The sequence below is a fragment of the Taeniopygia guttata genome, chromosome Z (assembly GCF_048771995.1).
Source record: "Taeniopygia guttata chromosome Z, bTaeGut7.mat, whole genome shotgun sequence".
NCBI classification, from domain to species: domain Eukaryota; kingdom Metazoa; phylum Chordata; class Aves; order Passeriformes; family Estrildidae; genus Taeniopygia; species Taeniopygia guttata.
In genome coordinates, this window is record NC_133063.1 from 34882370 (window position 1) to 34897193 (window position 14824).

A 14824-nucleotide genomic window follows, 5' to 3' on the forward strand; every position below is an offset into this window, starting at 1 on the left:
AAAGACACATTTTAGTCTTTTAGACAAAAAGTAGTAACAACTTTTTTCTTATTTGTAGCAATCTAGCTAAAAACAGCTCTCTGAAGCTTGGTAAAGTCACCAGCCATGCAGATCCAGCGAGGCATGAGCTGGAAGAGTGCTGAGGTTTAGAAGTGTCTGTCAGAGCTCCCATTTGATTAAGGTGACATTCTGCATCTATTCATCTGCAAGACCCAGCTATGGCCAGAAGTCCCCTTCTTTCTTTGTATCACAGCTATACTAAAACTTACAAGTATTTGTAAGGAAGATCCATACATCACAAAAGGATTTTCCAATATTATTCTGTCTAAATAGTAACATACTTTTAATCAACATGGACTCCTCTCTTTCCTTTTCCAGCTTCATCTGTTGCTACAAGCATTTTTGTATTTGCCTCTGTGGACTTCTCCGCAGAAGTTTGCCACTTGTTTATAATCTGGCTGCCTTCTCTCAGGGGGAAATAACTGTGCAAGACTCTAAGGACAGAAGTTCTTCAGTGAGAGTTCCAAAGCAAATACAGAAATTGCAGAAACTCTCAGGAATTTAGGAACAGAAGAAAAATACCAAAGATTAAATATTCAAATAAATTAATTTTAGAAATGCATTATTTGCATCTTAAATCTTGTAAACAAGTTGTCTACATCATTAGTTTTTTCTTTTGCTTTCTTAATGCTAGATAGAGTACAGCCTTCAAATTTTTATGGTCTTTGGTACCCATCCAGGTCAGTTGCTGTGACCAAGGAAGTCATATTGGATGTACAGAGATACTTCAAACCTTCAAACCAACATAATAAGGAAAGGAAAACTACATAATGAGGAGCATAGAAATCCAGAGTCTTAATAAAAGTTTTCAGATTTTTTGCACAATAACTTGATAGAGCTGCAGAGGTTACTTTGAACAAAAGATATCATGGGCCAAAGGCACTATCTCAATACAGAGTAAAATTGTACAAATAAAATTAATACTATGACATATCAACCTTTTTTAACTAAAATACCCCACCCAACTCAACTCATCCTCCCCACAAAAAAAAACTCAACCATGAAAAAAAACCAAGAAAGAAAGGCAGGAACTGTTGTGACAAAAGCTTTGGTTATATGAGACTTGTGTACTTCTTTGCTTATCCTGTGTGACCCTGACTGCCAAGGTTGTGTCAAGGATTTGCAGGCAATGTATCTGAAAGGTGATGTCTTTTTGAAATGTGATATGCAGATCCTGCATGCTTAGCAGAGAGCTGTCAAAAGATTGCTGGTAGAAGTACTGGTAGGGCAGCAGGTGGCCTGTGAGCTTAGGGGTCCAGTCTAGATTGAAACCTTGAAATTCCATTATAGTTTCTCATGGGTGAGTTTCCCCCATGCTTTTAAACTTGCATAGACTGAAATGCATTTGAGAGAGAGTAGGAATTGTCTCACTGTGTTCAGTGACACCCTAAATGCAAGACAACCCCAATCTTTTCTAACCAGAGTAAATTTATCTTACGTTATTGTGATTACAGATCTACAATATTCCTAATAAAGAAATAAAGTAAATAGAGAAGAGTGTACTGCACCTATTGATTTCAAGAGCCTGTTGCTTTATTATGCTGCTTTCTATTTAATTCTGTGATGGATGTCACATAGTTTGGAGCAGAGTGACCAAGGTAACTGCAAGATTAACATATTTGTGTAAACAAATGTGATTTTGTATACCTCAAACAAAATCTGGAGAAGTACTCTTCTGTTACTGAAGTGAAGGAAAAGACCTAGTAATGTATAAACACCTTACATTAAGTGAAGAAAAAATATATTAAGGGGAAAAAGTAAGTTGCACTTAAATATCAGAAAGCAAAAGCACAGAACTTGATAGGGCAGCTGGTGAAACTGCTGATTTTTAATTCTGGCTCCTTATGGGATTAGTCTCCCAAGTGCCAAATTATTCCATTATTTCTGGAAAAAAATTTTTTGTTCATTCTTTCTGTTATAGAAGAACTTTTAAAGTAATTATCTTTTTCTTTCTTCTTTTAAAAATGCTGTAGGCTATTTTTTAAACACGTCTTTCTTTCCCACCATACCAGACTGGGGACAGGACGAGCCCAGGACTAACTTCACAAGAGGTATTTAAAAATAGCATTAATTCTCAAACACTGTCTGGCATTTGCATCATTGACCTGGTCTCTGTCTGGTTTACTTTCAAACCCCACCAGAAACAGCTTCATGTTTTCTTGGCTATGTTACACTTGCACAGTTGCCTGATAGCAGAAGTTCAGACTGTCTCTGACTTACAGAGGAAGAAGATAAGCACCAAGCTGCCCAGGGTTCTTCCCAGACAATAAGACAAGAAAGAGGCTGTAGGAAAGTACGTGCTTACTACTTCCAACAAGGATCTGAGCCCAGTTTTCCTGCTTTCTCAAGGAGAGTATCCTGTCACTGAAAGAATGAAGTTGATGAATGGGTAGCTATTATTGCATGTACCTGGAAAGGAGGAGAAGAAATCTGCTTACTGGTGCTTGCTCTAAGTGTCTTTATACTTCAGTCCTCTGAGGACACAGAGAAAATTAGGCATCTAAACCTTCCAGAAATAAAAAGTATCTTTTTCCTACAAATGTCATTGCTACCCTGCTTTGGCATTAATTCAAATGTTCCTCTCTCCTCACCTGCCTGAAAATAAAAGGAAATGTCTATTTACAGGTGTGGGTGATGTACATCCATGCCTGATGGGTTAGAAATCAAATCTCAGTGAAAACAGTGGTATTCCCTACAAATTACTTTGGATAAATAACTTCATTGTTCTCAGAGACTTCCATTCCATATGAGACTTATCTAGCAGAAATGCCAGGGCTTACCACATAAAAATTTATTTCTATCATGATTTTTTGACAGTCATCTTGGAAGTTATTTGGAAGAAAAACACACATGCAGGGAAGCTTCTGGCTCTCTTTAAGTGAATTAAACAGAGTTGTGGGAAAATGTTTCTTCATTCACAAAATCAAATCACCACACTCTTTTCTGGGCTCATTTGTGCAGCTGCTTTGTACCCAGTCGTGCTGCTCAGCCTTTTGCATTTCTCATGCACTCAGCTGAGCTGAGCCAGGACTGTTCAAAAAACTGTGAAACTTGAGAAGTGTGAGGCGTGCTACTCTGTGGCTCCTTGCAGAGCAAATCACATGAATCACAGAGGGCAGAACTTCATACCCTGAATTGTGTATTCAAACACCACCAGTGAGTCTCTGGCCATTTCATACACACATAAGAAATATTTTCTCCAATTATATATATTTTTTTTTTGGTCTGTTATGAATAATGTATACTACAGCTGCAGATCTCTGAGCAGAAACCTGATGGAGAAGTAGAGGTTCACGAGCAAAATGTTGGTAGCAAAGAGATTCTCTTGTGCTGCTACCAGACACCAGACTCTTGCATTGTCTGCAAATATGGCCTATTTCCTTTCCATGGCAGATGTGGGCATAATCTTCAAGGGACAACCCAGATGTATCCATAGACCACTATTAGCGGGGCTGAGGATCACACCCTCTCTGTCCTATTTTTGCCTCTCTGAAATTCATTGCAAAAATGTTTTGAAAATCCTACATGCTTTTTTGCCCATCTCTCTTCTGTTTCCCTTCAACTGAAGAGTATCTGTAATTCTGGAAATGCATGTATATTCATGCTGCTCTATTACAGTAATTGCTTCAAACTGAACGTAAGTACAACTGAATTAATAAATGCATTTTAAAGGCTAGATAAAACAGCGTAGAAAGGCAGGAAATATAACCCTGAATATATAAGCTCTGGAAAAGCAATCTATTTCTTATGTTCAATTTTTTTTTTCATTTTATGAACCTGAAAACTGAAAAAAATATGACCCAAATTCCTACCACTGCGCTTTTGATAACTGAACATCTTCCTCTGTGTGTAGATTGCAACTAAAAAGTCTGAAAGGAAAGAAACTCTTCCAGCTGTTCTTCCATTATTTTCCAAAGTAGCTTGGGAAATCATCAAAGAGCTTCTATGCATACCTGACTGGGGGTGATGTCCTGAGCAACAGGCAACAGGCAGAGATGTTTTCTGTCAGGTCTGCAGAACTGGCTGGGCAGCAGCGCCAGCTGAGCAGCCTCAGGTCAATGTAAGGGTACTGAGCTCTACAGAAGGAAGTGCTTTCAAGTATGTTGAAACCACTGGAATTGTGATGTGTTTGATCCACCATTATTAGCCACAGTGACTGAAAGCTCTGTTTCAAAGAAAGGCAGTGAAACTAAGTGGTTTGCTAGCACATTTCAGCCTTGGGACTGTTTTCTGAACTTGCATGGTTAGGAGTGAATCTACAAGACTTTTGTCTCATAACCACGCAGCACAAGTGAGACTGAACTCCAGCCAACACAGACTGGACTAATTGACATCTCTTCTTTTGCTATTTTTTCCTATTTTTTTTTTTTTAAGTAGATTTAATTTTAACTATGGAGAAGCCAAGATTCCAAATCTCATTGCCAAACCAGAACACTTTTCTAATGTTTATGCCCCTTGAATACTGATAACTGGTGCTGGTGGAATGTTGTTGGTTTCTATCTAGAAAGCAGGTCATTGTCATACAGAGTCCTGCTGAGTGGCACAGCGCTGTCCTTGCCCACAGTGGAGAAGCAGACCCTGTGGTTTCTTCACAGTAGTAGTTTGTTCTTCACATCAGTAGTTGTGAGCCTGTCCCAATGAGTGACAGCTTATCACATTTTAGATGTGATAAGAAAAGCAATTTTAAGTCTATTAGAGCATTTAAGAAACAGAGGAATGTAGTGATACAGTGGTGTGGGGGGAAGAACAGAGGTTATAGTCTGCTGCCCCACTGAGGGGCCATGGCCAGCTTCAGGTTGGGCGTTGCCATCTGCTCTCTCCAGTAACAGGCACTGGGCCAGTGGCCTCTCAAGTGCCCCAGGGCTACCTCCTTTCAAATCAGTCTGGGCAACTTTGTACCAGGTATACTGACAGAGGCAACAACAATTCTCAGTGCTCAGCGGTTGCTGGAGGAATAAACAGAGTAAAAGGTTGAGAGTGTGCTGCAACAACAGCACGCACCCTTCAGAGGCCTCTTACCCAAAATGCATTAATTTGTGCTAAGTGTTAGGATAAAAAAACAACAAACAAACTGGAGCTCTAATTGTTACTATTATTCTACCTAGGGTGCCATACTACTTGAAACTGAAGGTTAAATTAAGGAGTGGTTCCAAGAAAGATTTCTTGTTCTCCTACATGCATGTATGCTCATGTGATTATCATTCTAACTCCTCCATCAGGAAAACTGATCTGGCACATTTCATTTTGTGGAGATTTTTGGTACTGAGCACAAACACAGTGATGTTTTGTAAGTTCCAAACTATTCCTGATATATATATATTTTTAAAAATTTTGCTCGAAACCACTTGAAACCTCATGTCTTGCAATTTATATTAGCCGATGGAAGCTAGGGGCCTTGTAAGAGAATAGTCTAGCACAATCTCTTTCAGACCTACACATTTCTATTAGAATTTGGAGTTCTTTGTTAAAAAAAAATCCTGCTTTATTTTTTGTGTATCAATCAGTCTTCATATTACTCACATTTGGAGAACCTCTCCATATAAGGCTATAAGCTGGTATTGAACATATACAGTATACCCCTATAATTCATTGTCAGGAAATATAATTGCGCAGTCTCTCATATTTCATTGATCCCCATGAAAGTCATATATGGAATGAGGCTTCACTTAAACTTTTTCTAAGCTCTGAATCAAACATTTTAATTCTATTATTATTCCTAGTGCTATATGATGGTTGGTCATTTATCTGGACTGAAAATGCTTTTTTGTTCAGAGACCTAGTTTGCTGTAATCCACATAGGACAATATGCATGTCCTTTTTGGACTCAGGTACTTTGAAATTCAGGTTAGAAAGGGAACAGTAGGTCAGAATAGGCATAATCTTAAAGTAAAACCTTTTAATCTAACTAAAAGCTTGTAGCTCACTTCATGTATAATTGAAAACAGTATAGGTTCTCCTAAATATTTGAAGACACTAATGGATTTAAGTGAATATGAATGAAAGGGAAGTCAGCACAAAGCTTCAGTTCTCCATCTAATTTTGTTACTTGCCATGCTAGTTCACAACAGGTTCAAGACCGTGGCTAATGTTTTTTCCTTTCACTGACACTGCGTTGCATATCCTTCAATGTGCAGAAAAGTTTTGCAATCCTCTGCAAGGGAATCTTCTTCACATAAAGGTCTGAAATTTATTTATCTAATAGATCTTCAACTATATCACTGTAACAAAGTCTAATTCATGGCAGTATGGTGATGCTAATTCTGGTAACTGCCTCCATTTTAGGATGTCTACATACCCTAGTCCGGACCATGCTGCCACCTGCTCCAGCCATGTGCTGTACTGTCCAGCTGCAATTCTTGGCAGGGAATCAAGTGTCTGCATTGGGCTTGATGCTGTGCTAAGCTGTAAGTCTTGAGCATAGTTGCATAAATTATCACAATTCTCCTTTCCTATTCATTATGCTCATATTGCACACTGAGCTGCTCTTGAGAGATGGGACTTATTTGCTCAGTGCTGTGATAACTCCCTCTATAGTGAGAGAAATCTGCTCTTTCTGGAGCGAATAAAACCCTGTGGTTTTTGAGCCAAAACTGATGTGCAATGAGGCACTCAGGCAAGTCAGAGTTAGCCCTATTCACTCCTGACTGCAAAGCATCATCTAAGTGTCTCTTTTTCTTTATTCTCTAAGTCATGGAGAGAGGTAAGATCTTACAGATACCTCTTAAAATGCTCAGAATAAAAAGGCTAATATACATTATAGCTTAATTTTCACTGAATTTGTGCCAACAGATACATGATCACATTCGTAAGTCCTAACTGACAGCTGTAGGTTAATTTTATTATGCACATATAAGGTTCTGTGGACATTAATTTCCACACACATAAATAGTTGCTTTGAGTGCGTGTAAGCTCCATCTCAGAACTTTTCAGATATGGCAGTGCTCTTCCCAGGCTAGGGCTGGCTTGGACCTGGGTAGTCAGGAGAGCTGGCTAAAATTTGTGTGCATTTCTACCTGAGCATTTAGATATGCTGATGCAGTGGTGTAATTCTGAAAATGACATACGTAAGTGTTAGCTCCTTCCTACGTTCCCCTCTATTTCATTGGTTGTAACCCCTTTATAATTATTTTGTCACCCCTTAATAATTATTAATAAAAGGACAAAAAGCCTTTAAGGACTTTGATGTAAAAATTAGAATGGATATGAACAAACAGTTTGACAGATGGGGAGAACACACATTAATCAGAAAACCTTCTGTGGATAAAGCTTAGTAAGAATTTTTTCATAACTGTTAGGGGAAAAGAGTTTACAAACAATTTAAATTTTTAGTATTGATAAGGGTTACAGATTTTATTCTGAATTTTAGACACATTGCACACCTTTTATTTTTTTATGCTTAGATATGCTCTTAATGTGTGGCATATTGGCTTGAATGTTTACATATGATCTGACATGGAAAGAGTCTTACAATTTGTAAAACAGTATACTTATCACTTATGTTTGCTCTAATGATGACAGTGATTCCAATTCAGTCTGGGTAGCTATAGTTTTGAAATAGCTCACAAGGTATGAACCTCCAGAAGGCATTTAGAGCTCCTAAGCTGGATGCAAAACTTCTAGATAGTAAATCTCCTTCCATATTAGATACATCCTTATGGAGCAACAGGAGGTAAAGAAAAGCTGAGTTGCACAAGTCTATCTGGAAAATCTTAAAATACATAATGATTTACAGAATCAAAAATTGCAGAGTACTTGCAAGCATAAGACATATTAATGTATTATTCTGATTCTGGAAAAAACATAAATGTAAGTAAAAAGTACTATTTAAATCAATGCATTTTATTTTAAGCATAGTGAACAGGTCTACTTGTGATGTTACATTTCAGTCCTCCCGAGCAAGTTTTCTTTGCTCGGTGTCTTTACAAAAGCAGACTAGCAACAAGACTCCCAAGAAACTTATAAATGAAATCAGTGTCTGGAATGTAGTGTAAGTTTAATAGCAACTGAAAGCAGAATTTTCCTAATGGTGAAACTAAGGCAAGAGGTGCATGAAGCTTTACAATATGGTAAATATGCCATATGCTTTGAGAAAGACTCGTCATTTGTAAACAATCTTTACAAGAAAAGTCTACATTTAAATATACAGTTTCCACGATTTGTCTTAATGATATGTTTTCCTTTTGGTGATTATATATGTTGACAATGATAGAGCTAAACTTTTAGAACTAAAAATTCAGTAATGGAGTTTGTGGTACTACAAAAGTCAGACAAGGGAAGACTAAAAGGAGTTTAGTGTCAAGAGTAAGAAAATCAAACCAAGAGTGCTTTGTGCTCTCCTGAATAAAAGTTTATATCAGTCCTTTCATGTATTGTATCCCCATGCAGCACCTTAGTGCTGAAATCAGATATTACAAGAAAAAATCATATGTGCTGAAAATGCAGATAAAATATCTATAGTGATCTTGAAGGTAAATTAAGATGTAGAACTGGAGTATAACATGGTGACATAATTTGTTTTTTGCTTTAAAAAGAAAGAAAGGAATCCAAAATAATTTGGCAGGTTGTTACAGAATGCTACTGATGGAAATAATTCTGATGAATCTCACCATTGTATAAAGCTGTGGCAATAATATTAGGTTCAGACTTCTGAGTCCTAGTGAGTAAAAGAAATGGAGAGGTCAAAGATTGACAGCTGCTCTTTCACAACAGAAATAGCCAGCTCAATACTTGCAGCTGGATCTTAATTAAAATTGACAGATTGACAAAAATTTTCAAAATGGAGCTACAGTTCTTTAAAAACCCGGTTGTGCAAAAAAATGGGTGTTATATTAAAAAGATGTAAACAATGAAAGAGCTAGTTCAAGCTGACAGGAGAAAAAGGAATGCATTCAAGCTACAGAAAGTGTATTTCACATTCAATGTCAAGAAAAGTACTCTAAACTAAATGCAAAAAAGGAGAAAAAAGATTTCTAAAACTTGACTATTAAATTCCAATATTATTAATTACTATTGGCCTTATGACCACTCACAATCTCACCTAGTTAAGGACTGCATTAGAAAAGTATTAGGACTGTATAATATCCACCTTTTCTTTTGAAAATGATCTCCATAAAAACAAAAGCAGAACTGCAAATACTATGCATACTGCTTGTTATTTCCAGTCACATAATACCACAGTCTGTAAATAAGGCACGCCAAAGGCATGCAACTGTCTTGCTCTAGGGGGAAAAATACTGAAGTCATCATCTTTCTCAAGGACATAAAAAATTGGAGAAATTCTTGATCTTTTAATAAGCATGCAATACCTCTGGATGTCACTTATACATTTATCATTTATACATTCGTAACACCAGAAAAGGAAGATCCTTTAATTTGAATAGGCCTAAAGTGTCTGCTGTTTGATTCCAGATTATGTATTTGGTTAGGGGAATTCTGGTTGCTGGAAAGCTTCTGTCTTTCCCAGAAGGGCTCTGCCCTGACTTCCTGCATTACTCTTTCCTGCCTGTCCTTGCTGACCAGAAGTCACAGTGTTTCATGGAGCAATGTACATTTCCTCAATTCCTTCAACAAGAGGTAACAAGTTGGTTACCTCTAGGCAGACAGAAAGTCAGCCATGTCTACTTTTTTAGCTACAGATGTCACCCTTGGCTGTAAACTGGGGGAGAAGCAGACTGGACTGGCACATTTCATAAATAGCAAGTACTAAAAAATATCTCATAAAGTCAACTAATTTCCTGTTTGTAACTAGGAATTGTTAATGCAAGTCGTATGTACTAAGCATTTAAACTTACCTAGTTTTGCTATTCTGGAACATAAACCAGGAGAAATGCCAGTCAAAACCTTTTCACCAGTGCCTACTGGTGACTACGCTTTGTGATTTGTGTTTTTTTTTTTTCCTTAAAAAAGTAAGAGACCTTCTTTTTATGCATGAAAATAAAGTACTATAGATACCCTACTGTTGTAACTCCAGTCTACAGCTGGCTTTTTACAGGAGATTTTGGAAATATTGCTAGAAGTATTTTGCTAAGCTTGACTGCATAGCAGGAACCATAGGAATTGCCCAAACATAATGTATACAGAACACTGTGCTGCCATCACACAACCATGTGTACTGTAAGTCTGTGTGTCAGTCATTCACTCCAGAAACACAAAGAAAGGAGTGGAGAAAGCAGCAACCTAACACTTTCAAAACCCAAATAGCATTATTAGGAGACTTGTGGGTGAAAGTGATGCTTTTGATCTGGACAAACGCACCTGGCATTTTTATGAGACTCTAAATAAGTAAACAGGACTTTGCCTGTGCTTTTTGCATGCCAGTAGCTTTACGAATAGTCAGTTTAAAAGATCATTGCTATGGGTGTTGCATAAATAATTTTATATACATAAATACATATGTATATATATATTATCTTTGTGTGTGTGTATGTGTACCAATGCATGTTAAATAAAAGCCCTAACAATACTTAAAAAACCCATAGCTTACTCTGAGACTTATTTTCTAGGATAAACTATATTTTTAATTAATCACTTCAGAAATCAAAGCTGTTCATGACCTTTTAAAATGACTATACATATTACAGCACACTGTTTAAGATTAAGATTGGTTTTTTTCCCCCTCCACTGCAAGCAAAGTTTAGACAGTTAGCTTTCATTCTTAGAAATAATTATTAAGCTTTAATTTAGTTTCTTAAAAGTTCATAATTAGGTCTTTTGATTGTGATCTTTTTTTGGTTGTTAGGTCAAAGTAATCAAGTAATTATGTGCAGAAATTAACATTATTATATTAGATTATGTATCGTAGTAGTAAAGCTTGTTTGAAGTGCATGAATAAAAAGTGAAATTACAGGAAGAACAATCTAATATAGCAATACTAGGTGCATTCACTGTGCATCTGAGAGGAGGAGGGGGGAAAAAAAGAAGAGTTTTCACTCATTTTGGCCTAAAATGTGTTCAGGTTTCCAGGATTCTGACATCAGAACCCAGATAACTCTGGCTAGAACCATAGGGCTTTACAATAAAAGCTAAAATATTGACCATATGATGGCAAAAAGTCTTTATTTTGCGGTTAACTTATTCTCTTCTAGCTACTCTCTGATGAAGTTGGTGGTGCTGTGGAGGATGATCTCCTTCTTCTTGACAAAGATCGTGATCGTTCAGCACTGTAGGCAACACGCTTATCGTAATTTTGTATCTGAGCCTCGAGGAATTCCCTCTGTTGCTGGCTGATTGTCTGGCTAATCAGTCCAGGAAGAGCTTGAATGCTACCAATTAAAGTTTCCAGTTTAGTTTCCAGAGTAACAATTCTCTTCTCAAAATCTTCACTTCTTTCATTTAAGTCAGAAATCATGTCATACATGATGTTTTGAGTCTGAAAGTAGAAGGATGTAAGTAAAGGTTTAGAAAGACCTTACACGTATTGTAACAAGTAGAAAAACTCTACAAGGGTTTGTAAAACAGGATGAGTATTATAACAGTATCTAGTTTTGTGAAATCATTTTTCCTATAGATTAAATTACAGTAGACTAACCTTTCTATTAGATTTCTTGAGCAGAAACATAATGCCCTTTAGTAGCGCTTTCGACGTTGAAGTTGAAATCAATTAAAGACCAGACCCTTTTTGGAAATTTGGGTGCTTGGGAATGTACCAGGCTAAGCTTTTTGAACAGTCAGGCTAAGCCACCAGGGGACTGAAAGCTCCACTGATGTGCTCCATCCTTAAGTGTTTTTGATTCTGGTTTTAAATACCTTCATTCTTCTAAGTGGAGCAAAAATGTTGTTCACTGGCTTGCTCCTTAAACTGAGTAGATTTTCTTGAATTGGCAATACGAGGAATTCAGTGGATTGTTTTTGAAAAGTAGTGCAAGGAGTAAAAACTCAATCATATGCTTTTCTACTTTTGCACTCTCCAGTCTATCTGGCCTCTACAAAACACTGCTGGAATACAGCAAATATATAGAGTGTACTTTAAAATGACACAATCGTCAGTAAAAATGTAATCTGAAATGTGTTGTTTCATAGAGACTTGGTGAAAAAATAATGGCTGAATGTCTGCCTCTTATAGACTGAGGCTTCAGATTGTTTAAACTACAGTCAAAACTGGATGTAATTCAGTTGAAAAAAATCAGTTGAAATTTATGAACAATCCAAAGGAATGGCAAATTAATTGAATGAATGCCTGAAGTGTAAACCACTTCAGTATCAGGTGTATTATAACCTACTGCTCTGCCTCTTATTTTAGGATGCTAGCATAACCCTTGAAAGTGAAGTAGTCTGCACAAAATAGTATATTAGAAGTCCTTATTAGCTGCCAAAAGCATTAGACTGAATTGTATTTTCACCTGAGATTGTCACGTGGTTCTGTAAAGCAAGAGGGGAATGAACACTGAAGAGTTTAATCTTTGCTTTGATGTATTTGAAATTGGGGAGAATTTTGAGGTAAATGAAGAGGTGTACAAGAAACCCTTAGGAAAAGCCCATTAATGCTTCTAATGTAGCCTCAAATTAAGCTCACAGTAACTGTTAAATATTAAGTTCCAATGAGAAATCAAAAATGCTATCAGCCCAGACCTCTCACTTTCTAATTTATAAAAACGGAATATTTATGAAAAATATTAGCAACAGCAAACAAGCAGCTCACAACTGAATAGTCTCTTTTACTTCAACTCTAATGGTTTAAAAAAGATTTTAAAAGACTTATGGTATATTATCAAAGCAGGCAGCTGTTATTCCCTATAAAAACTTAAATAAATGCAGATCTAAATTTACTTGTCCGAAGTTACTGCTGCATAAGACAACAGGAACAGGAATCCAGAACCTCTAACTCCAGTCTAGAGGCTATTTACAATGGTCTGTCATGGCACAGTCACTATCCCCACATGGCAAATCTTCTTACTTCACAGCACTACACCACTACAGCCCGCTCACAGCTCAGCATTTACCATGACCACTGCAGTCAGCTCAGGAGCTCTCAGGATCAGCCTCTCAACTGTGAAGTCTTTTTCAAACGTACAAAAAAAACCATAAATAAATATGGCACATTCAAACTTTCATCAGGATTCTTTTTCAGGATGTAGGTGCTACCAAAAAACACACACATATTTTCATTTGCTACATACAACACCTTGTTAACAATATTTGCACATACAATGCATAATATTTTCACTTAAAAACTGTTCGTTTTGAAACGATGAATGTTGAAACAACAGTAACTGCCTACTAACCTTTGCCAGGTCCACCAAAGTGTTGGCTTGATCATTCAGTTTCCTTTGTTCCATTTTTACACTTCTTAATCTAAAAAGTGGAATTTTAAGTCAAATTTTTTTATTTGTATGAGGTCATACTAGGATTTCTAGAGAGCATGCACAAAACTTACAAGAGCAAATAACTGCATGGACAATGCCTTGACTACTTTGTGTAGAGTCAGAATCTTTAATGTGCCTGCTACAATGAGAAGCATGCTTCTTCAACACCGCAAAAAAGGAAAGAGCAAGGAAATGTGATGTCCTTGAGAATACCATTTGCCATGGTCAAAGTTGAATTCAAAAAAGAAGATAACAATTTATCCAGACTACATGAAAGAAAGCCAAAACATTCCTCAAAGCCTCAGTATCGTGACAAGTAGATATAGGAAGAAACATAGAACAACAGTTTTTGGTCATTATTGTTTTAGTAATCAAGAATCTTCCCATACCTACATGACTAGATACAGGTACTAGCCCTGTTCTGTCGGAAATGGATTGGGTTAGCAGGTGTTGGAACCTGATGAACATACAGTGATAAGTGAGTTTCTCCTTACATTAAACAGAACTTCCATCAGACCAGCAGCTAAATAACCAGCATGCTTGCCAATACATTTGGTTTTTTCAGATAATTTGTGAATCTAAATATGATTACCTTTTAAATTGACATCATTATTTTTCAAAGCACTATTTAAACTACAGTACTGAAAAGCTAAGAAAGAAGCAGCAAAGGTATATTTGTTTCTTTGATGTTTACCTATCTGCATTATTGTTGGTTATGTACATTTTTAGCAAGATACGTGACCCTTTGTATACATTCTCTGATATGAACCTCATGTTTTCAGATTACCTACTAGAGGAGTGGTTTGTAGATTTGATTTTCACAAATAGGCAATTTTTCCCTTAGTTCATTTGTTCAACATCTCATAATAGATCCATACCTGGACTTTCAATGGCTTTTCTGGGTGTTCTAGAGCAGGGTTTGCAAAACCAAGGTATCAATTTATATACAATGTGTGATAAGGCACCACTTCAGTCTACCGGTCTGCCAAGGGCCAACCAAAGTTACAATTTGGTTAGCTGTCAAATGGAAGTAAGTATGGCTGCATTTTGTGACACGTGGGTTGCTAATGCATTCTCTGCCCATTTCTCAGTGAGGTTACTACTTAGAAAGCTAGTTTAAAGAAAACCTTGAAGGTAGTCCAAAACCATAAATTTTATTTCATGTCTTTAGTTTACAAGCAATTCCTTTCATATCTAATCTAACCGGTATGAGAAAGTAAGTTGTGGAGAGTGAAGTATCATTTAAAAATATCTTTAAAAAATAAATGGAAATAACTATGTTAAGGTAGAAATTAACTGATCACATAAAACTGGCATTCCAGGAGGTTGTTACTGGAATGCCATATGCTCTTCTTTCCCTGGAAGCTTCTTTCAGAGCACAGCATAGATGCAGATGGTATGAATGGTATTTTCAGAGGCTACAAGGTGGAGTTTTCTAAAGCAAAAAATATATAGGAGTCTCC

The 14824-nt window shown here is 36.8% G+C and overlaps 1 protein-coding gene across 2 annotated transcripts in view; it reads right to left on the bottom strand.

The window, feature by feature from the left end:
- The window catches only part of KCNN2 (potassium calcium-activated channel subfamily N member 2), a 103701-nt gene that overhangs the window by 23514 nt on the left and 65363 nt on the right, over positions 1-14824 (bottom strand). For both annotated transcript variants that reach the window (XM_030257479.4, XM_072922339.1), the window contains 2 exons: positions 13281-13350; positions 1-11428 (listed from right to left, as the gene is read on the bottom strand). The exon at positions 1-11428 is cut by the window's left edge and continues 23514 nt beyond it. In XM_030257479.4, coding sequence (XP_030113339.3) covers positions 11141-11428; positions 13281-13350 — 358 coding nt within the window. In that variant the 3' untranslated portion in view covers positions 1-11140. The remainder of the gene's footprint in view (positions 11429-13280; positions 13351-14824) is intronic.